Below are 22,089 nucleotides of genomic sequence, written 5' to 3'. Positions count from 1 at the left end.
AACCCCTCGCGGGAGGCGACCGACCAATCCCGCGTCCGCACACAGATAGCCGCCCAACACCCGGGTGGGAGGGGGAGCTAGTGACGGCGCTGCAGGGCTTACGTTCGCCAGCCTCCATCCTCAACTAGCCAATCACCACCCTGGGAAGGGGTCGCGGTTTTAGCGTCAGAAAGGCTCCGGACGCAACCACTGTCTTGGTAAAATGGGAAGCCCGGTGGAGTCACTAACCCGCACGGTGGATCGTGCTATTGGGCCACCTGGGGAGGGGGGTGCTGATGACAAAGGGTTATCTCAATGGATCTCCTAAAAGAGGCTTTTTTTAGCAGGCCTGTCAGTCTATATGGCAGCGGGGGCAATATTTCAGATATACAGGCGTGCCGCATTTTAAGCAAAACAAATCATTTTGGGGGAAGTTCTTTGAAAAATTTTAAGTTTTTCTTCATTGTTGAAGAAACAGAACTAAGAGCAGAAAGATGATCCATGGCAGAGCTGGGGTAGGTCTAAGCTACACTTAGGTTTGTTTGTTCATGTATAATGTGGGCTGGTTTTCTCTCTAGTAATCGTTTGTCCATCACAGTTCCCGGTCCGTAGTGGGCAAGCCAAAGAAATACATGGTTCAGAGGCCCAGAGAAATTCCTTGTTTTCGGGTGGGATGGCGCCTTCCCGTTCACACTCAGCTGCAACCATGCCTCTCGACTAAGCTTTCATAATTCAGCTGCGGCCCAAGGGCACCTCCTGGTGGCAAAAAAGAAAGCTATTAGGTGGAATAGTAAATGTCACCCTCTACCGAGCCGATAATTGCGGAGATAGATGGATTGTTTATCTCCAAATAGAGGTACCAGGGTGGGTGACAATTACCATCCTGCGTTGTGATGATGCCATCGAGGCACAGATTCCCCAAGCTCTTCTCCCCGCCCCCTCCCAGCTACTTGGATATGTTTCTTTCACTAAATTTATTTCCCAGGCATTTCAGAAGCTTCCTTATTTATTTATATTTTAGGTTTTTTTGAGACGAGGTCTTGCTCTGTAATTCAGGCTTGAACTCACTATGGCTCACTATGGCTCAGGTTGGCCTCAAACTCGCAACAATCCTCCTGCCTCAGCCTCCCAAGTGCGAGGACCACAGGCATACACCACCTTGCTTGGCGGAAGCTTCCAATTTTAATAACTGACATTCGTACTTGTCTCCCACCTAGTTCTATTTGCCTCTCCTCTTCCCTTCACCTCTTGGGCATTTCCAGTTTCAGACTGTTTACTTTCAGGCACCTCTAGAGACTTCATTGACCTTTTCTAAAATAGCTCTCACTAACCTTCACTAGTACTAACAGCTTCCGATGTTCCAGGAGAGAATTCTCAAAGATAGAGTTTGCATTTTTTATTACCCACCTTCATACATTGTATTTTGGATTCTGACCTTTCTGATTCCCGAAATTTTCTGAGGTCTCCAAAATTAATATCCCCTTAAGAGTTTGCATCCTTCTAAAACTTTCATTCACCAAACTTTCCTGTTTTTAAAAATTTAAAAATCATAGCTGACTGCCCCATTCCATCTCCTTCCCTCTTCTATTTCCTTCATTCTTTCATTTATTCCCTTTTATCTCCATTCCTCTTTCTTCATAAGCAGTCATTCTAATGAGTTTAATGTACATTATTTGGTTTCTCTGTTTTTGGAAGCCATGTCTTTTTAATCCACATTGTTTTCCTTTCTTTAAAAGCAAATTATCATGGGAGTTTTCAAAAAAGGCACAAATACAGAGATATTATGATGAACTCCTTTGGTCCCATTATCCAGCTTCAGCATTATCAACATTTTGCTGATTTTATTTTGTCCCACCCCCTCTACTTTTGGGGGGTCTAGAGTATCTAAAAACAAATCTGACATAATGCTCTGCTGCTAAGTACTTTGGTATCTGCTTCTAATAGAAAACATTATTGCTATGTGTTTTTTCTTTTCAGTGCTGGGAATCTAACCCAGGGCCTTGTGCATGTTAAATGAGTGCTGTACCACTGAGCTACATCCGCAGCCCATATGCTATGTCACTAATATTTACACTCATTTACCCTAGATTATCACAGCTGTCTTTGCACAGTCAGACTTCTAATCTGGACCTAAATAAGGTCCAGCCATTGTATGTATGTTTGCCTAAGTTATGGATATAGTGTGGTATTGTATATATAGCTCATTATTTTTACTTTTTTCCACTAAGTGTGAAGCTGCTATGTGAAATGTAACTTCTGAGTAATACTCCAAGCTATGTAACCACGACGCTCTCTCCCTCTCTCTCTCTCTCTCTAAGATACATTCAATGCTTCGCATATAGGATGCTCCCATCATTATGAACAAGGTTATGAGTAACATGTGTGTCCTAGTTCTGTGTGAGAATGTGAGGGGACATAAATCCAGGGTTGAAATTGCTGGTCACTGGTCCTAGGGGTATACATAAAACTAGCTTGTCTAAGCAGTGCTAGACCCCTGGAAAAGCTGTACCAGCCTGCCTCCCACCTGCAGAGCACAGGGTTCCTGTCATCACTTCTCCAGAATGTTTGGTTTCCAGTTTCCTGATTTTTGTCTGTCATATAGATATAAAGTAATATTTTCTTTTTGCTTTGATTTTCATTTTTCTGGTTACTAATGATTTTGAGCATCTCCGTGTTACTTTTCTATAATTTTCCTGTTTGTATCTTTTGTCTTTCAGGCTGCTATCTCCTTTTTATTGTTGAATTGTAGAACTTTTTGTATATTGTAGATATTACTCCTATTGTTTCAAATATCTTTTTCCATTTCACCTATTACTAATTTTGTCCACAGTGTCCTTTGCTTGAACTGGAATCCTTTTCTATGAAGTTATACTAATCAATTTTTGTCTTAAAATTAGTGCTTTTGAGGCTTCCTACGTGATGTCCTTTTCTACCCCCAAGTCCCAAAGATGTTCTATGGTTTCTTTTATTATTGTTACAGTTTTTATCTTTCATTTAGGTCTGTAGTCTCCTTTGAGCAGTGATGTTCAATAGAAATATAATTTGAACCATATTTTTGGAAACGGGCTGGCTGCATAGCTCAATGGCAGAGCACTTTCCCAGAATGCCTGACATTTCGGTGCAATCAATCAATCAAATAAAAAATTCCAGTAGGACTAGGAGTGTAGTACAGTAGTGGAGCACTTGCCTAGCATGCACAAAGCCCTAGAGTTAATCCCCAGGACAACAAATAGAAATTTCCAGTAAACATAATAAAAAGGTAGAACAAAAGTTTGAAATCCACTTTAATATTTTTTACTTATCTCAACACATAAAATTGAGATATCGAAAAAATTTTCCTCTGAAGTCCTTGAAATCCAGTATTTTATACTTGTAACACATCTCAGTTTGGACTTGCTGTTTTAAGTGTTCAGCAGCCCCATGTGACCAGCAACTGCCATATTGGATAATGCAGGTATAGAGTCCATGCTTGTAGCTATTATTCAGTGAATACAAATGTGTCTCTAAATTACCTATTAACTCCCCACTGATTTGTGTGCCTGTTTGATAGTATTTTTGCACCCTGATTTTTCTTATATTCATCAGTGCCCCATTCCATCTGCTCTCTTTCCTGGAATTGTTCCTCTTTTCCATCCACACCTGAAAGTCTCTCCCAAGACTACCTGACTCTACATTTATCCTCTTCTCCATTCTGTCCTTATGAATCATGCCCTAAAGTAGCTTCAGTTGCCACATGTATGCAGATAACTCTAAAGACCATATTGTCCATCTTACCTTTCCATTTTCAGTGGTGCAGGACCACTTTAATTGGCTGCATATTTACACATATTTTACATTAACATGGTCATTTCCCGTTAATTTTTCCCCCATGTACACTTCCTTCCAAAATTTCCCATGATTTGTTCTGAGCCACCACACTTGCCACATGAGGCTGTGAACACCCATATTCCCTGAGTACTGTGCAGTGTGATTGTCTCTATACAGAGGAAGTGTTACAGCTGCACTGAAGTACAAGCTAAGGTGTCTGTGTAGAATTGATACATTATTCCATGACAGGCTGTTGCAGTTCTGTATATCCACGTTTTCTGTGAAATACTGAACTCGCCCAAGAGAAAGGGATCGTTGTCCTGTGGACTGCCTGGCCTACCAGATCTCATGTCTGGAGCTCATTCTGGGGCTGTGCTGTGCCAAGTCCTGGGCCTGCAAACAGTTGACTGTATCTGTCTGTCTTGACTGGTGATAGTCACTTGGGGATCTTCTCAGGACTCTTGCCCAATTATGCTGATAAGGCAGCTTGCCCAAAAAGGGGTTTGTTTGTGTGGAGAAAACAATGCAAGAACAAAGATTTTCTGTAGGAAGTCACCAAGAAATGCTCACTTCCAACATTTGGAGTCAAACATTATTACCCTGAAACCTCTAATTGCCAAGCCAGTGATGTAGAAACCACCTGCTTCTAATACTTCATTCAATCTAGAATATATCACCTTGCGTGCAGTTGTGTTTTATATGGTTAAGATATACTTTATGGATTCCCAGGGTGACATTATTCTGTTAGTCAGAGGATAGGGAACCTGCCATTCCTCTGATCTCTGTATGAGTTCCCTTGATTCTTCTGGGGAGAAAACAGAATGTGGGGTTGGTAATCACCCTCCTCCTGTTCTGCTCTCCACTGTCGGTGGAACTCCAGCTGAGACTAAATTGTGGCGGTGCACCCAGTCTTGTTATTGATGACATTTGCGAGGATCACGAGTGAAGAAAGTACATGAGGCAGGGAAGCACTCACTACCTTTGAACACATACTGCTAATTAACATCATCTGACCATGATGCGTGTCTTTGGTCTAAAGAGAGGCTTGGCATTGGTCAGCCCAGTATCTTGGAGATCATTACCACAGAGAAATGAGACCAAGATAGGGAGGCTCTTACAACCACAAGGTACTTTAAGGGTGTGGAGGCTGTGGTCAGGAAGGCAAAGACACCCAGAGACAGTTAGAGAAGCTGAGCTGTTTAATCACCTCCTTGGCCAGACTCAAGGCTGTGGTTCCCCTAAACAACTCACACCTGGAAGCCACTGGGAGCTGTTTGGAGATGGAGCAGCCACTTGAATCAGATGAGGCAGGATGGGAAAGGAGGGCTTCAGCACCTCCGACTCCATCATCTGGTGCTCCTGCTCTCCTCTCCCCTCCCCTGCCCTATCCCATCCCACTTCAGCTCGGAGAGGTTTCTGGCTGGTCCTTGGGGAAAAGGGACCTGGTGGTGGATGTTGTGCCCTGGCTGTGGTAGCAGAATGACCCCGAGGCAGGGGCAGTCATTTTCCACATGGCCTATAAGGGTGCAGCACTGTCCACACTGTAGTGGCAGATGGAGCCACAGGGTGGGGGAAGGGAGGAGAAGAAGGCAAGGGAGTGGAAGTGGGGGTTGCCTGGGTCCCACCATTAGTCTGGAATTAAATAGCAGAAGAAAAGATTGCTCTTGGGAACACTGGCTTGTCCCGTGACAGTTCCTCAAGATGGGCTGACCTTGGCAACAGACCCTAGCAGCAGGCAGTTGTCCTGACAAGAGGGTGGGCCCTGTCAACAGTCCCTGGCAGTTTCCTGAACAGAGGGAGGGAGCCGGCCTGGGAGTCTTGTCCCCCTCCCCCAACTATTTGTTCTTCTTGAAGAAACTGAAGCGTTTTTCTCGCTCTCGCTCTCTGCCATCCTTGCTGCGCAACACAACGGACCCCTCAGTCCCGGCCTGTGATACTGGGGGCATGGTCATGGCCCGAGTCATGCCCCGAGTGGCACTGGGCATCGCTGGCTCTCCCGGCTCTCCAGAGTCTGAGGATGCAGAAGCAATGCCGGCATTCACTACCCGCAGCCACGAGCTCATCTCTGCCTGTGGGGACAGGGAAACAACTGCTCAGTGTCAAGACCCCTGTGCTGGGGCAGCTACTGGTGGACAGCAGGGGAGTGAAAAGGAAGAGCAGTTAAGTGGTTAACTACTTCATCTCATTAGGAAGAAAAAGCCTTTTTAAAAAATAGTACTAAGTATTGAATCTAGGACCTTTGGATTGAGCTACATTTCCAAATCTAATTATTTTTTATATTTTGAGACAGGGTCTTGCTAAGTTGTCCATGTTGGGCTCAAACTTATGATCCTCCTTCCTCAGCCTCCCAAGTAGGGAAAAGGGGTCATGTTTTAGTATGGACTTCACATCCAGCTGGCAAACTGTGGGCTGTCTTATTACAAGAATGAGATATGCAAAACAAGGAAAAAGAGAGAGGAGAGGGAGGAAAGGAATCTGCCACTGGAGTCCTAAGAATGCCATGGAAAGAGAGGAATATGGGAGGAGGGGACAGCTCACCTCATCCTTGGCCTGGAATAAATATTCTTTTCCATCCTGTAAGCTGTTGGGAGACAGAAGCCACAAGGGCAGAGCTGAGAATCTGTGTTTGCCAGGTGAACATGGGAGAGCTCCATTCCCACCCAGAGGCTGGCTGGGAGGACACTAGGGCAGCCCTCAGAGCCAGATCTGACTTGCTTTGCACATTATTCAAATTTCCAAGATTTTGCAGATGTGTAAAGTCAAACCCTTTCTGATTGGCTGCAGAGGGCGAGGGTGAACTCACTTGCATCTCATGCTATGTGCTGCTGCTTGCTGGCAGGCAGGGCCAGGCCCCTGGAGATTACTGGTGGCAAGGGAATGGTGATACCCTGCCCCCAAATTTCCTCCCCAGGATAAATTTTCAGCCTGACACAGTCAGTTGTCAGATTGTTTCTTGGTTCCCTCACTTCTTTTAGTGTAAAATATAGTCAGAATCCCCCAGCTCTCCCTCATCTGCAGGCGTTCTCAGTGCTGGGTTTCCCAGCTCCATCTGGATGCTCCTTACAGGTGTCTCTATTCCCTCTGGACCTTGCTTGAAGCCCCATCCACCTTGTGTCAGCTCTGACTCCTCCTCCCGTTGAGAGCACCAGTCGGTTCGTACCTCAGCTTGAAGACATGTTTGCGCTTTCTATAATCGAAGGCGACGCTGCCCTGGGCCCTGGTTAGGCGGACAGGCAGTTCTCCATGGTATGGCACTCCTGCACTGGCTGCCTTTGCATCCTTGTAAAAGCCGAGGGTCCCATTCCGCAGGACACAGTACACATTCTGCCAGGATCTGGGCAGGACATGGCAGGGTCAGGAGCCCAGATAGGTGGGAGGACTGGCTAGCTAGGTAAGGCCTAAACCCTGGGCTGCCTCAGATATCCTTGGACTTGCAGTTCCATTCTCATCTTTAGGTCCCTCTGGTCCTCCCCTGAGGCCTGCACCAGTCCCAAATCTTCCCCTTCCTAGAGGACACAGTACTATGGGGTGCCCCTTCTTGGTCTAGGAAGAGGCTCCAGGGAAGTCTCCACAGAGACAGGAAACTTAGAGATGAAAGGCACTGCATAGCCAGTGTGGGTACCTGTTGGCGGCCTTCTTGAGAGTGGTCTCCATTTCCTGTTTGCGGCACAACATTCCCTCCATCTGCTCCTGGGCAGAGAGCTCAGGGCCTCGACTGGGCAGGGTGGCAACATGAGCTGACTCTGATGACCTGCTCTGGGGTATGACAGGAGAGGCTGGGCCCTGGGGCCGGGTCTGCCTCTCTCCCCGTGGCCCATTGGCCTCATCCCCTGCACCAGACCCCTGTTAGGGAAAAACAATGTCATGTCAAAATATTAGAGCCAAGCATGATGGCACATCCCTGTAATCCCAGCACTCTCAGAGGCTGAGGCAGGGCATCACAAGTTTGAGCCCAGCCTGGGCAACTTAGTAATTTAGCAAGAACTTGTCTCAAAATAAAAAATAAAAAGGGTCCTGGGTTCTATCCCTGGTTCTGTCCCCAGTACTGCCCTTTCTAAAAAAAAGGATGAGTTAGGAGATGTTTTACCTGGAGGTTGGGAAGTTCTATGGCTGTCTTCCAGCTCCCCTTTCTCTTGAGCTCTTCAGTCACCCCTAGGATTCCCACCCATTATTGTCCTTTCATCTCCCAGGCATCCACACCCACACCTCCAGGGGGACTCACAGGTTCTTCCGGGAAGCTGCTCTGCTCGAGTCTCTGCTGCTCCAAGAGGGGCTGCAAGCAAAAAGGCCATGAGAGGGTATGTATGTGTGGGGGAGGGTTCTGAAGGAAAGCCCCTGGTATGTGGCATTACCTGTGAAGACTCAGAGTCTGTGCAGACCCCATTGACGCTGGGTGCCTGTGTGGACAGTGGCTGCCGTGACTGGCTTCTGGAATAGTCAAAGGCGACAGAATAAATACCCGCTGGCTTCCAAGGGCTCAGCCTCCTCCTCCTGGCCCAGGTGTCCCAGATCTCACCCATCCCGGGCAGCACTGGGAGCTGTCCGGCCATCTACCAGCTCCCCCATAGGCAGGCTCTGGAGCTCTGGAGCAGGGGGCTGTTTTCTCTGTTCCTCCTCCTCCCTCTTTCTCTTCTGCTCCTTCTCTCTCTCCTCCAGCTGTCAAGAAATGTTGAGGTCAGCATGTAGAAGGCCTCGGTAAAGAAGCAAGGCATGGGGGAAACTGAAAAGTCTCAGCTCTGGTTTGATGAAACAGGCAGGATAGAGAAGAGAATCCAAAAAGAAGGTATGGACAAGAAGTAATGGGGAAGATGGAGTCTGATGACTCCTAACATTGTGGTGACAACAGGACACTCTCAGCTCACACCTGGGTGATGCCAGTGCTGTGCTCCAAGAAGAGAGCGCAGGCCAAAGGCAGGGTGGTGGCAGACACCCTGGAGAACCATGGCCCTCACCGCAGTAAGCTTCTCCAGTGCACTGAAACGCTCCTCCCAGGCGACTGCGGACTTCTGAAAGGCTTCATGCCGCTTGATGAGGTTTTCCACTTCATCCACTGTGCAGCCCAGTTCTGCGCTCCGCACCAGTGGCTCCTGGCTACATAGCCAGGCCTCTGCCATCCCTGCATCTCTACCAAACACGAGCACTTCCAAAACTGCCAGGATTGGGGGATACAGAGAGATGGTAGGTCAGAACAGGCACTGGTGGGATAGTGCCCCTAGGAACGGGCAAAAGAAGGCACAGACCCATGGCAGTGCCAGGGTTCCTGGTCTCTCCTACCCTGAAAACTACAGGAAAGGATGCCTAACCCCTCCTCCCAGGACCAGGTATCCCCACAGTGACTCACCAAGCTGGAGCCAGTCCATCTTCTCCTGCCACTTGTCAGCTGTCTCCTGGCGCCGGGCTTGCAGCTGAGATAGCTTCTCTGAGATCTGGGGGGCAGAAACATGAGTTAGCACAAGGCAGTAGGGCCTTTCCAGAGAGCTGCCCAGGGTAAGTTGAGATTTTAAGAAGTAGAACTAGGCATGATAGCACACACCTGTCATCTAGTACCCAGGGAGGCCAAGACATGAGAATTACAAATTCAAGCTTAGCCTGGGCAACTTAGTGAATTAGTGAGACTCTGTCTTAAAAAATAAAAAGGTCTGGGGACATATCAGTAATCGCAGCACTGAGGGAAGCTGAAGTAGGACTGCATGTCCAAGTCCCACCTGAGCAGTTTAGAGAGGGCTGGGGATATAGCTCAGTGGTAGAATATCTCTATAATTGATTCCTAGTACTGCAAAAATAAAAAAAAAAGTTAAAAAGGGCTGGTAAGGCCATGAGTTCAAACCCCAGTGCCACAGAAGAGGAGGAAGAAGAGGAGAAGAAAGTTCTGGAGGAAAGAGAATATGGGAGATCTCTGAATAGTACTGAGGGGTCAGAAAGTGAAAGATTTCTTACAAAGAATGAGAGGAAGCAGAAAGAAAGACTCAGGCAAAATCGGCTTTGAGCCTGCTCTGTGAGGCTGGCCCAGCCTTACTTACCTCCTCAGCAGCATAATGGCTCCTTGCCAGCAGCTCCTGCCCCATGTCAATGCAGGAAGAGAAGCGGTCAGCTCTGGCCTCTATCTCTGCTTTGATGCCTTGTTGGTTCTTGATGACGAGATCTGCAGAGGATACATCCCTGGAGGGATACAGAGACAGTATCACCCATTATTCCCATCCCCATCATAGACACCTGCCCACACAACCTATGGAGGCTGTTGGGCACCCCGGTCTCACCGGGGCCGCTCCTGGGCATCCATCTGCAGGTTAATCCCATCCATCCATAGCATCAGCTCCCGGACAGCCTTGAAGAATCGGAACTTGTCCGTGGTGTCCAGCAGCAGCTGGCGGCGGGCAGCAGAGCTTCCCTGAAGCTGGGCCCAGGCCTCAGCCACAGCCTGCATGTGGCGGCCAATCTCCTCAGCTTTGTCTCCAGCATAGGCCTTCTGGAGCCGATGGCCATCATCCTGCACCTGCTGGACCTGTGGGGCCCCAGGTCAGAGACAGACTAAGCAGGGAGACTCCAAGGAGCTGTAGCCTCCCTTGGCCCTGGCTGCTGCTGTCTACCTCCTCCTGCCTGTTTTACCAGTCAGAGTCAGGACAAGGAAGAGGGTCAGGAAAGGGCTGGGTGGGAAGGTGAAGGCAGAAGCCTTACTATATGCTGCCCTGTTGGGCTCATCTGGGGGCCTGAGCTGAGCCCAGGGGATAGGGCTTTTAGAGCTACTAAGCAGCTGAGTTTTCAGAGACCTGCCCAGCACATGAGGAACTTCAAAGATCGCTAAACATGAGACACGCAGCCTGCAACAGGAATCTGGGTGTAAATGGATGAAGGATCTATGATACTTCAACAAGTCCTAATCTCTAGCCTGGGTGTCAACAACAGGCAGACTTTAGTATAGAATGAAAAATCCTCCAGCCACTAGGACCACCTGAAAATGTGGGCCCCTCAAGGAGGCTTATCATTAAAAGGGAATGTAGTGACTAATGTCTTTTGGCTGGAGATGTTTTCCTGGAAAAATTCTTTGGATTGAACCCAAGGCTTTTTGCACTGAACTACATCCCTGGGCCTTTTTATTTTTTTATTTTGAGACAGGATCTTGCTGAGTCACTAAGCTGTCCAATCTAGGTTCACACTTGTGACCTCCCGCCTCAGCCTCCCATAGAGCTGTGACTACTGATGTGCACCACCACACTCAGCTCCTAGAACGAATCTATCCTTATTTCTGAGTGATCTCTCAGGTGCCATCTTCCCAGCATTTCTGAGATTTGCCCCCTGGCTCCTAGCACACCCCACCCTATTTTCTACAGTCTCCTTTCAGCCTTTCTCCCTTCCTCCATGGGGGTCAGACCTGGGCACTGAGGGCCTGAATGTCATGCTCGTAGGCACAGTGCCGGCGCTGCAGGGCCTCAGCGGCATTGAGGTCCCGGCCGGTAGCATCTGGAAGCTGCTGTTGCTTGTGCTGCACCCGTGCCAGGGCTTGGCGGGCACTGTGCAGGAAACGCTGCAGTTCGTATGCAGCAGCCAGCACCTGACCCCGCGTGTCCAGAAGCTCGAGCAGGTCAGCCCAGGACTCATTGAGACTGTCCTTCCACTCAGCCACGGTGGCCCGTGCAGCATGGCCCCCTGCAATGAGCCCGTTGGCCAGAGTGTTGGCACTGTTTACACGCTCCTGACCGATGGTGCTTGTGTCCCTGGAGAACTCACGGAATTTGTCCCGGAGCATCTGGCAGAGGAAAAAGTTGTAAGGACAAGGATGTGACACTGATGGGTGAGGTCCCTGCCTGACAGAGTCTTTCCCCCCAAACTGAAACCCCACTGAGTTAATGGGCATTACAGCTGCTTCTCACCCTACAGTCATATGTCACTTGACAAGGATACATACTGAGAAATGGATTTGCAAGGCAATGTTGTCAGAGTGTGCTTACACAAACTAAGACGGCTCAGGCATCACTAGGTGGTCTAATCTTAGGGGACCACCATTGTGTAGACAGTCTGTTCTTGGCCAAAATGTCACTAGGCAGTATGTGACAGTATTTTCTCTGATGCCTCCTAGTCCTAGCAAAGGCAGCAGAGGTGCTTTGAACCCGTTAATCCTTAGACAAGGATCCTCTAACTCTGGTTTATATTTCTGTACCATGAGGGTCCAAGTCCCCAATCTAAACACAAATCCCCAACCTGTAGGAGGAAATCTAAAGCTCTGTTTTATTAAGTTCTGTTGAAAAAGTGTGATTAGCAATTAATTCCCTTTTTGCTATGCTCAACCCATGTCTCCCTTTCCGCACAATTCTTCAAATTACTCACCTGCTCTGCCTGCTCTTGTGCCCCTGATCCCCAGTGCACTACCCTGTTAGAGGCCTTAGCTTCCCATGACTCCTCAAACCTTTGGCACTGACCCATAGGGTGTCCTTCTGTACTCACAGTTACATGCTCATAGTCCTGGCCCAGCTCATGGGAGGCAGCCACCACCTCACGCTCCTGGATCCACTGTTCCAGGTCATCCAGCTCTCGGCGTAGCTGGCACAGCCGCAAGTGCTCCTGCAGGCGCTCTCGCCGTTCCCCTGCCAGCTCCTTCAGGCTGGCATACAGCTTGTCCACCTGGGCCTGGCGGATGGTTAGCCGTGTGCTGCAAAGAGGGGGCACCATGGTGCTTATGATACATTGTGCTGATTCCTGGCCTGTTCCCTAGGGCCCTGTCCCTATTAAACCCTCGATTCCTCACTAAGTCTCTGCTTCTCCAACTTTCTAGAATGTTCTATATATATTAGAGAAAGTGCTATATCCCTGTACCTTCCAGGAACAGGTTTCCCTATCCTCTGGGAGCTGGGCCCCTTTGAGGCCTGTGAGCTTACCTCTCTGGATGCTCATGGTCAATCATATCTTGGCTGCTGGCTGCCAGCTGGTGGATAGTCTGGGCATAGTCAGCCAGGGCTTGCTCCAACACCTGATGCTTTTTGACCTCTGCCTGGGCACTCGGCTCATCCTAGAAGAGGAACAGTGGGTGTCAAGAGAGTAGGAGAAGAAATATTCACCACACTGACTGATTCTGCCGTGGCTCTCACCTTGGCTTTCTCCTGGCCCATCATGTGTAACTCCTGCTCACCCATCCAGGCCTCAGCCTCGGCGGCATCACGGTAGAACTGCTGGGCCCGCAGGGCTTCCTCCAGCCTCTTCCCCCGGAGCTCCAGCTCATGGCTCAGGCGTTTCCACATTTCCTGGAGCTCGGCCAGCTCAGGGCCTGCTGCTGCTGCACCCAGAGCATGCTGCCGCTCTGTAAGGTCTGCAATCCGAGGCTCGTGGCCCTGGATCTCCTTCTGCAGGGTCTATGTCCAGCCATAGCAAAAGACACACTGAAAGCCTTGCAAAGGGACTGGAGCCTACATCCCCTCTCCAGGCCCAGGGATGCCCCTTTAGTCCTCACACGCCCCTCCCAACAGAACTTGCCCTCCCAAGGTGAGGAAAGGTGAACCACTAGGTATGGGACCATGTAGCAATAAAGGAGGTTGGGGAAAGCTGCTCTTGGGAATTTTATTTTTGGTATCAGGAATTGACCTTGCACTTTCAAGGCAGGCGGCAGCACCACTGAGCTAAATCCCTGGGGGAACTTTTCTTTTTCCCTTAGCCTCTGCCTCACCTGGTTTTTCTTCATGAGCAGCTGGACGCTGGGCAGGTCCTTGCCATGTTCCATAGAGCTGGCCATGGGCAGCCGCTCCGTCACCCACAACTGAATAAGAAGAAGGGGGTCAGTGGAGGCGCAGAGGACAGAGTCAGCACTGGGGGCTGGCGCACAGGGATACTTAGTGCTATGCATATGTGCTGCTGAAGTGAGCACTATGGATGTGTGCAGGGAACAGTCATCTCTAGCTCTGGGATACAGGGATCTGGGGGACATCCCAGAGATTCCCTAGATGGGGAGACTCCCAGTGCCAAAGGGAGAGAGAGTGGAACATTGCTGGCACCTCCCCAATGTCCAGGAAGGAGGCTTGAGAGCCATACGGCAGAGGCAGTTTGCCCATGAAGTCTTTATCCCATGTCCAGGGACCAGTGACTCACAATCTCATCCTCCACATCCCGATGGAACTGGTGCTGCTCACGAGAGGCCTGTAGGCGTTGGCAGCGTTCCTTCATGGGCTGGCACAGGGCCCTGAACTTCTCCTCCACGGCCCTTGAGGTTCTCTCCACCTCCCCGGCACCCTGGTCTTCCTGGGCCAGTGCCTTTGCCTGGGCCTGGATTGCCTCTACCTCCTTCTCTCTCACGGCCATCTCCCGTTCCAGCATCTGCAAACCAGAGGGAGATGTTAGTGGCATATTTCCACCTCCAAGCTCAGGACATACTAGTCTATATCAAACCAATTATGATTTATTTTTGTTTTTGTTTTGAGACTGCATCTCACTATGCTCCAGGGTGGCCTCCAACATGCTATGTTATCCAGGCTGGTGTTGAGCTTGCATTCCTCCTGCCCCTGCCTCCCAAAGTGCTAGGATTATAGGCAATAATGATTTCTTATCCCTGGGCTCATCCCACAGCATCCTTTCATGGTCCAGATTAGTGGATCTTGAACTCTAATATATATAAGAATGCAGGGTTGTATGTCTGATAACTATGCCTGTTATCAGTTTACTGTTATTTCAGTCCCAAAGTCATCTCTGCTCTGCTTTGAGATGTTGGAACTGGACATTTTCTGCTATGCTAGCTGGCGCAATGTCAGGGTTTATCAGTAGAGAGTGCTAGAGGGCTAGCACAAGAGGATTCCTAAAGTTCCAGCCCGCTTTTCTTCTTGCTCCTACAACAAAACTGCACAGTGTACAATAGATCCCATGGCTCTACCCCCCTGACAAGTTTTGCTGACACTCCAGGGGCAACATCCTGTAGGCCAGGCTTGGGTTGCCAGCTGCAGGCCTGCTGTGGTCCGTGATACCACAGCAAAATTTAGGGCATTTAGTGGGCCTCTGCCTCTTCCTATTTCAGTGTGAACTGAAACTCAGCTATTTCATCCCTTCCTTGGCCCTTGAGATACAGCAGCTCCCTACATTTGCTGTTCAAGGATTCTTAAAATCACGGATCAGCAGATACAGCCCATTTTATTTTGTAGATAAAGTTTATAGTCCCACCCCTTTTTCAAAAAATGTACTGCCTATGACTGTTTTTTAGGATAGAGTTGAATAGTTTTGACAGAGAACATACGACCCACAAAGTCCGAAATATTTATTGTGTCGTTCCTTATAGGAAAAATTCTCTGACCTCTGCTGCAGAGTTCTCTTCACATCTGTTATGGTTTGAACATGGTTTGTCCCTCCAAAACTCATGTTGAAATTTGATCCCCAATGTAACAGTATACAGAGGTGGTGGGACCTTCGAGAGGTGGATTTTTGTCTCCTGTGTATGCACTTGTTTCCCTTCTCGTCTTCTGCCACGCATGTTATGTCGTAGCACGATGCCCTCACCAGAAACCAAACAGATGCTCATGCCAAGCTCCTGGGCTTCCAGTGTCCAAAACAGTATTCTTTATAAATTACCTACTCCCAGGTAGTCTGTTATAACATCAGAAAATGGATTAAGACAGCTCTTTAATAGTTTTGTTTTTTTTTTTTTTTTTTTTGGTACCAGGGATCAAACTTGGGACCTTGTGCTTGTGAGGCAGGTGGGGGCACCACTGAGCTAAATCCCAAACCAGCTCTTTAATAGTTAACCATCTTTTGCTAACGAATACTTTTTTTAATGAAAGTTTCTCTGTTCAAATTACTATTGTGTGCTGTTTCTTGACTTTGTCCTGCCTGATATAAACCTCTGGAAATTCTGATGCCAGTGGCCCATAGAAGTCACTTTGAGATATATCAAAAGATGTCATCTACCAGGCCTTGGTCCTTTCTCCTGTAGTTCACCCTCCTCACCCAAGGACCGTAGCGCACCTGCTGCTTCTTAAGCAGAATGTTGACGCTGGTGAGGTCTTTTCCATAGTCGTCGGAGTGCAGCTGGGCCTGCAGACTCTCCAGCCAGCTCTCTAGGGCGGAGCAGCTTTGGGCAAACAGCTCTGCCCGGTTGGCATCAAAGAGGCTACGGGCCTTGGCCTGGGTGGTGGTCTCCAGCTCATCCCAGCGGTGGTGCAGGTCCCCCAGCTTCTCTGACACAAGGGCTTTAAGGTCTGGCTTCTCAAGAGACAGCTCACGCCCTTCCTAGATGGCAGGACAAAGAAGGTGTAAGTGCCAGAATTAGATACAACGGAATGCTACAGTCTGATAGTAGAGCAGGGGCTCAAAAGGCAGTAGAGGCCTGAAGTATAGGCAATAATTCCTAGTTCCTGTGTGAGCTCATAATATATCCTTTCTAAACCTCTTCTAAATGCCCAGTCTGCTCTGCAGATTAAACCCTATTCTTCTTTCAAGGAAAGGCTCAGATCTCATTTTAATTAAAAAGCCTTTGTGTGGTTGTTTATGCCTGTAGTCCCAGCACTCTGGGAGGCTGAGGCAGGAGGATTGCAAATTCAAGCCCAGGCCTGGATAACTTAGTGAGACTGTCTCAAAATAAAAAATAAAAAAGGGGTGGGATATAGTTCAGTGTGAAGGCCCTGAGTTCAATCCCCATTACTGAAAATAAAAAAAAAAGCCACTGAAATCTTTCCTCATGTGAGATTCCTCAGTACCTGTGGTCCCTAGTGTTCTGCTGCATGTGGACTTGTATTATTTGCTATCATCCTATGTTTTTCAGATCATTACTCCTCACTTGAACCAATGCAAGTAAGTCCCACATGGTCCCCCTCCATTTCTAGCCCTTTGGCTGGAGGATTCTTGTTTCTGGGGAAGTGTGTATAAAAAGCATGTGTGGAAAGCAAGATGGACATACCAGAGAACTGATGCCCCAGAAACAGCTCTCAGCAGCCTCTCTGTTCATGCTTTCCTCCACCTAGAAACATCTCTTCTTGTCCACATTCTACTCATCCTTTAGGACTGTACTGGATGCTCCTGTCTCCTCTCCATAGTCCCCAGGATTTCCTGGACTTTTCTGAGTGCATCATGTTCAGCTCTAGATTTAGCTATTTATGTACATGTCTCACATCCTGGGCTACAGCATTGTTCTTGGAGGGTGGAGCCTGCAGTGGCATCACCTTCATTCTACACTGTGCTTAAAATAACGCTTTGCATATAACAGCACCAAGTAAATACTTGCTGAACAAATGGAAACACTGAAAAAGCACTGGTCTCCTCCTCTCCCCAGCTATCATGCCCTTGATGGAGAGAAAGTGTCTTAATGTATCACATAGTACCTAACAGTGTGCTGAGCACACAGAATGGTCGCCAGGAATACTTGCTGAGTAAAGTTTCACCTGTCCTCAGAAATGGAGGAAGAGTGGATGGGAGACCAAGTTCAGGAAAAGCAAGACTCAAAAAGAAGGCTGGTAGGGCCAGGGATTTAGCTCAGTGGTGCTGCCATCTGCCTTGCAAGCGCAAGGACCTGAGTTCAATCCCCAGGACCAAAAAATAAAACGACAACAACAAAAACAAGGGCTGGCAAACTATGGCAGATGGATTAAGTCTGGCCTGCTACCTGTTTTTATAAATAGCTTGTTTGTTTGTTTGTTTTTTGGTACCAGGGATCAAACTCTGGTCCTTGCACTTATGAAGCAGGCAGTGGAACCACTGAGCTAAATCCCTGGCCCCTATAGTTTTGTTGGAAGACAATCATATTCATATTTGTGTAAATGTTCTCTATGGCTGTTTTTGCACTACGACAGCAGAGACAAGAAGTTGCAACAGAAATCATATGGCTTGCAAAGCCCCAAATATTTACTACCTAGTCCTTTATAGCATGTTTGTGGATCCCTGCTGCAGACAAGGCATCCTGCACTGGATCCAGGAACAGTTAAGAGTGTCAAACTAAAGTTGAAGTTTGGCTCTCTGTTAAGTTGTACTTTTTTGAAGTTCTGGAGTCACTGTTCCACAGCTACAAAACATTTGTTCCCTAGGCCAGACCTTTATATCATGGTAGTGTGGCCCCAGTGCATCATGAACTCTAATCCTCAAAGAACCATACCCTGGAAGTAGGTTCACTTGCAGCCTGACTGTGGCCAGGACCTTGTCCAAAGGCAACTCCAAAAACTCATTCTTTCTGCTGTTGTCACACTGCTCACCTTGTCCACCTTGTCCAGCCAGTCCTTGTTGGCTGCCAGTTCAGCCATGAATGCCTGGTGCTTCTGCCACTTGGTGTGTAGGTTGCGGGCCTCATCATAGGATACATCTTGGGCTGTCAGCATCTTCTCATCAATCCAGAGTTTTAGCTGGAGCAAACAAAAGCAAGGATAAAGAAGGAAGAGGACATCTGAGAGGGAGAAGAGAGTGGAACATGAGAAGGGCTGAGGTGGCCAGTAGACTTGGAAGATTCAAGAAGCCATGAAGGGGCTCATAGGTTCTGCTGATACCACGATGCACTTATTTTAGGTTCAGAGTAAGGGCATTTGGTAAAAGGAAGAAGGCTAGGATGCCACAGGGACACCAAGAAACTGAGAGTCTCACCTCGTGACAGTCTTGCAGGAAGTGCTGCTGCTCTCGGTTGTCCCGAAGGCGACCCAGAAGCTGCTGTACTGCCTCTTGATTCTTTCTGTGTCTGTAATGACAGCCCCTTGTGAAACCTTGACCTTTCTGTGAAAGGGTCACACCCCTTTAACTCATGGAGCAGCCTCAGTCTTCCTCCTGGCGAATAACTCCTCCAAGGAGCCCCACACGACTCCCACTCCCCAGATATCAGATTTCCAGGCCTGCTGCCCTAGTAGACTCCATTTTTCCCTAGTGTGGAGGGAACAGGCTGAGACCCTGGGTCCAGCTCCTCTCAACCATCCTATTCTTCCCCCTCCACTTTGGTTATCAAGCCCATCCTCGCCATCTGTGAGTTCACCCGTGCCACATCTCCATCCTTAAGGCCACCCTGTTTTCACTTATTTCCCCCTCCAATCCTTCCAACATCCCCATCACACCTCCTCTCAATGGAGTCTGCCTTCTCTTGGGTCTTCTCAGCATGGATGTTGCCCTTGGACACCAGTTGGCGCCCAGCTTCCAGGAGCCCACGAATGCGCTCTCCATTGGCATCCATGGTACTCATGAAGTCTTCCAGCTTTTTAATGGCAGCATCAGCAGCCTGGAGTGTCCCTGGCATCTCCGTGTGAGACAGAACATACTCCTGTGTGGGAGGGGGATAACAAGCTCACCCTCAAAGCACAGAGAGTCAACCCCTCGGAGTGGACCCACCAAGTGGCACAGCTGAGATGGAGAGGACGGCCCAACCACTATAAAGATGGAAGGGGAGAGGCTGTCTAATGTGGGAGTCTAAAGTTCAAGGAAAGTTAGCTGGAAGACTTTTACCAGTCCAAATACTGTTCCATTTTATTTGTAGCTACTGATTTGATTGAATAGGTACATTACTAGCCAGATTTTCTATTTCTTCTAAAGTCAGTTCTGGTAAGTTACGTTAACATTAAAAATGTATTAGTACATGTTCACAGTATATATTTACATTCATCTTAGGGGGTAGGTACATGTACTTAACATATCTCAATTCTTTTTATTCCCTTTTGCCATCCTCCTTTCCTCCATTTCTGTATCCCCTTCCCATTTATAAAAGATCTGTCTCCTGTTTCCTGTTCTTTATCTTTAACAAATCATTTATACTTATGGGCTTCTCATAAATGTATGTGATATTTAAGCTTCTGTGTCTCATTTATTTCACTTAACACCATGGTCTCAAGTGCATCCATTTTTCTACAAATGACTAAAATCTATCCTTCTTTACAGCACAGTAATACTCCAGCATGTATAAACATATTTCCTTTATCCACTCATCTGTTAATGAACATATAGGCCACTCCTAAGCTTTAGATTTTGAGTTACACTGCTATAGACTTTTTTCAATTCCATGTTTTTAACATGTTCTTCCTGCCCATCTTGCTTCCTCAGCTACTCTGCCCACTAGCGTGGTCTTCCTCCTCTTCCATGCTCCTTCATACTTTTCCCTGGTTTCCATTTTCCTTTTCTTCCTAGTGGGGACTTTGACCCTGGTTCTCACCTGGCTGCTGAGCACACCCTCAGCCTGGCGTGCATCTCGCAGGAATCCTTGGAAGCCATGCGCCTGGGCCAGGCGGCCTTGCCGGCTCTCCCACATGCGACCCAGCTCCTCCCAGCCAGTGCCCAGAGCTTCTAGTCGCTGCCGTAGGAAGAGGCACTGGGGATCAGCCTGGTCTCGGGTCACTTCCTCACCCAAGGCTCGCAGGCGGCTGTACTCGCTCTTGGCCCGTTCCACCTCTCCCCGAAGGGCTGCGTGTTGGGCCAGGAGGGCTTCTGCTTCAGGCAGTGTGGCTGGCCCTTCTTCAGAGGCCACAGCAGTCTGTGTGCGGCCTAGCCAAGCCTGGAAGTCATCCAAGCTGCGCAGGAAGTCCTGCAGCCGCCGTGCCTCACCCAGGGACTCCTCTCGACGCCTCATGGTAGCCCGCAGGTCTTCCCAGCCGGTTTGTACCTCTCCAAGCCGGGTGCTGATGGCAGGGGCTTGAGCTGGATGGCCAGCAGCCAGGGCATTTGCTTCTTGGGTCAATTCACCCACCCGGGCAGAGATGGCCTCCAGGTCACGCTCTGTACCAGCCAGCTTCCGCTGCAGGGCCAACACCCCGGCCAGATCATTGCCTAGGCCTTGGGTGGACTCAATGACCTTGGTCTTTTCTCTCATCCAAGCCTGGGTCTCTGTGCACTCTAGATAGTAGTTCTGGATGCCCAGGGCTGATGTCAGAGCTGCCTTCTTCCCATCAGCCAGGGACCTAAACTGCTGCCACCTGCAAATAGGGAAGGCTTGGTCTGGCATTTGCAGCTGCTTAGCTTCTGTTCCCTGGTCAGGTACATCTGGAGGCTTCTTCCCAGCTTCTCTCCCTTGATATTTACCCAGCTACTTAATCCTCCTCCTTGCTTCCTCCTTTTCTTAACCACTCCCCATGGGGTCACCAGCTTCTCTGGACCTCCTTGACCTCCTCTTTCATGATTCTCCTCCCCAACAGGTGATCCTCATTTTTAGCCACTCTTCCAGGCCTTACCAAACTCTCTCCCAGTTGCCACCCCAGCTGCTTCATTTTCTTTCCATCCCTGGGCCGCCCTCTTCAAGCAAACCTCTGGTTGAGTTGTTTCTGGGTGTTGATAATTCGGTCCTTGCCCGGGGGGTTGGCCTTCAGCAGCTGCTTAGCAATGTCATTCACAGCAGTAATTCTTGCCGCCAGGGCATTCATTTCAGGTTCCAGGGTCTCAAACCTAAGTGGGATGAGTGGGAGACTGTGCATGAAGGCTGCAAGAACACCTCTCTTTCAACCTGAGCCTTCTGACAGTGTCTCTGCATCTCTTAACCCACAAGGTCTGCAGTACCTGTGAGTCAGGAGATGAGCCTCCAACTCCCTAAACAGAAAAACTATCTTCTTTAGGGTTGTTCAAAAGATGGTGATGGTTGGAGCTCAGGTATCGCTGTACCGTTAAACTCAACCCTGGCATGAACAGGACCCCACTTTTACTAGAACCTCACTGTTCTTCCTTGAGCTCACCCCTTCCTTCCTACCCAGGGCCCATCCCACTAATATGAGCTAAAAAAAAATGAAGTGATAACCGAAAACGTGTGTGTCTAAGTGATAAAGGTGTAAAATATAACTAGCCTCCCAGGGACTTTTTATATTCTAGTAGGGAAGGATCTGCAAAGGTTTTCTGTAAAAGGCAAAGGAATACACAGATTGTGAGCCACAGTCTCTGTCACAAATTCTCAGCTCTGTCTTGTGACTGAACACAACCACAGACTATATAAATAAGTGGGTGTAGTTCTGCTCCAATAAAGTTTTATTTACAAAACACACACACACACAAAAAAATGGCAGCAGACTGGATTTGCCCAAGAATTTTGTTTGTCAAGCCCTGTAATAGGATATTTGAAACCAAACCAAACAAAAACAAAAAACAGAAAATTTGATTATGGTAGATTTTATAGTAGGTGATATCAAGGAATTACTAATTTGTTCTATGTGATAATGGTATTGGTGTTCTATAAGAAAAATGTCCTTTCTAAATAAGTTTTTTTATTTTGTGAATAAAACTCTTTCACAAGAGGTTAATCAGTATTTGCCTGAAGGGTTGATAACTTCAAAGCCTCAGCTATTTTAAGTCCATACACAATTAAGAAGTAATATATGGGGGCTGAGGATTTAGTTCAGTGGTACTGCTGCTGCCTTGCAAGCGCAAGGACCCGAGTTTGATCCCTGATACCAAAAAAAAAAAAAAAAA

The 22,089-nt window shown here is 48.3% G+C and overlaps 1 protein-coding gene and 1 long non-coding RNA gene across 5 annotated transcripts in view; one reads left to right on the top strand and one right to left on the bottom strand.

The window, feature by feature from the left end:
- LOC104870303 lies at window positions 1-8,674 on the top strand. The gene is made up of 3 exons (XR_782505.3): window positions 1-197; window positions 7,977-8,084; window positions 8,443-8,674. It is a non-coding gene; the product is annotated as an uncharacterized LOC104870303 (long non-coding RNA).
- Sptbn2 (spectrin beta, non-erythrocytic 2) overlaps window positions 4,968-22,089 on the bottom strand; it is a 39,798-nt gene continuing 22,676 nt past the window's right edge. For 3 of the 4 annotated variants that reach the window (XM_010635863.2, XM_010635864.1, XM_010635862.1), the window contains 23 exons: window positions 20,941-21,078; window positions 19,856-20,612; window positions 18,771-18,973; window positions 18,313-18,403; window positions 17,931-18,077; window positions 15,715-15,978; window positions 13,858-14,082; window positions 13,439-13,528; window positions 12,867-13,127; window positions 12,657-12,787; window positions 12,226-12,430; window positions 11,156-11,530; window positions 10,044-10,288; window positions 9,807-9,945; window positions 9,128-9,212; window positions 8,739-8,935; window positions 8,303-8,442; window positions 8,139-8,214; window positions 8,009-8,059; window positions 7,409-7,629; window positions 6,947-7,120; window positions 6,325-6,367; window positions 4,968-5,855 (listed from right to left, as the gene is read on the bottom strand). In XM_010635863.2, the coding sequence (XP_010634165.1) occupies window positions 5,622-5,855; window positions 6,325-6,367; window positions 6,947-7,120; window positions 7,409-7,629; window positions 8,009-8,059; window positions 8,139-8,214; window positions 8,303-8,442; window positions 8,739-8,935; window positions 9,128-9,212; window positions 9,807-9,945; window positions 10,044-10,288; window positions 11,156-11,530; window positions 12,226-12,430; window positions 12,657-12,787; window positions 12,867-13,127; window positions 13,439-13,528; window positions 13,858-14,082; window positions 15,715-15,978; window positions 17,931-18,077; window positions 18,313-18,403; window positions 18,771-18,973; window positions 19,856-20,612; window positions 20,941-21,078 (4,492 nt within the window). In that variant the 3' untranslated portion in view covers window positions 4,968-5,621. The remainder of the gene's footprint in view (window positions 5,856-6,324; window positions 6,368-6,946; window positions 7,121-7,408; window positions 7,630-8,008; window positions 8,060-8,138; window positions 8,215-8,302; window positions 8,443-8,738; window positions 8,936-9,127; window positions 9,213-9,806; window positions 9,946-10,043; window positions 10,289-11,155; window positions 11,531-12,225; window positions 12,431-12,656; window positions 12,788-12,866; window positions 13,128-13,438; window positions 13,529-13,857; window positions 14,083-15,714; window positions 15,979-17,930; window positions 18,078-18,312; window positions 18,404-18,770; window positions 18,974-19,855; window positions 20,613-20,940; window positions 21,079-22,089) is intronic. The other variant, XM_010635865.1, reaches the window with a different exon arrangement.

This window comes from Fukomys damarensis, unplaced genomic scaffold (genome assembly GCF_012274545.1).
Source record: "Fukomys damarensis isolate Sample0158 unplaced genomic scaffold, DMR_v1.0_HiC HiC_scaffold_27, whole genome shotgun sequence".
NCBI classification, from domain to species: Eukaryota; Metazoa; Chordata; class Mammalia; order Rodentia; family Bathyergidae; genus Fukomys; species Fukomys damarensis.
The sequence above is the reverse complement of the archived record's forward strand: the minus strand, read 5'-3'. Positions and strand labels throughout refer to the sequence as shown.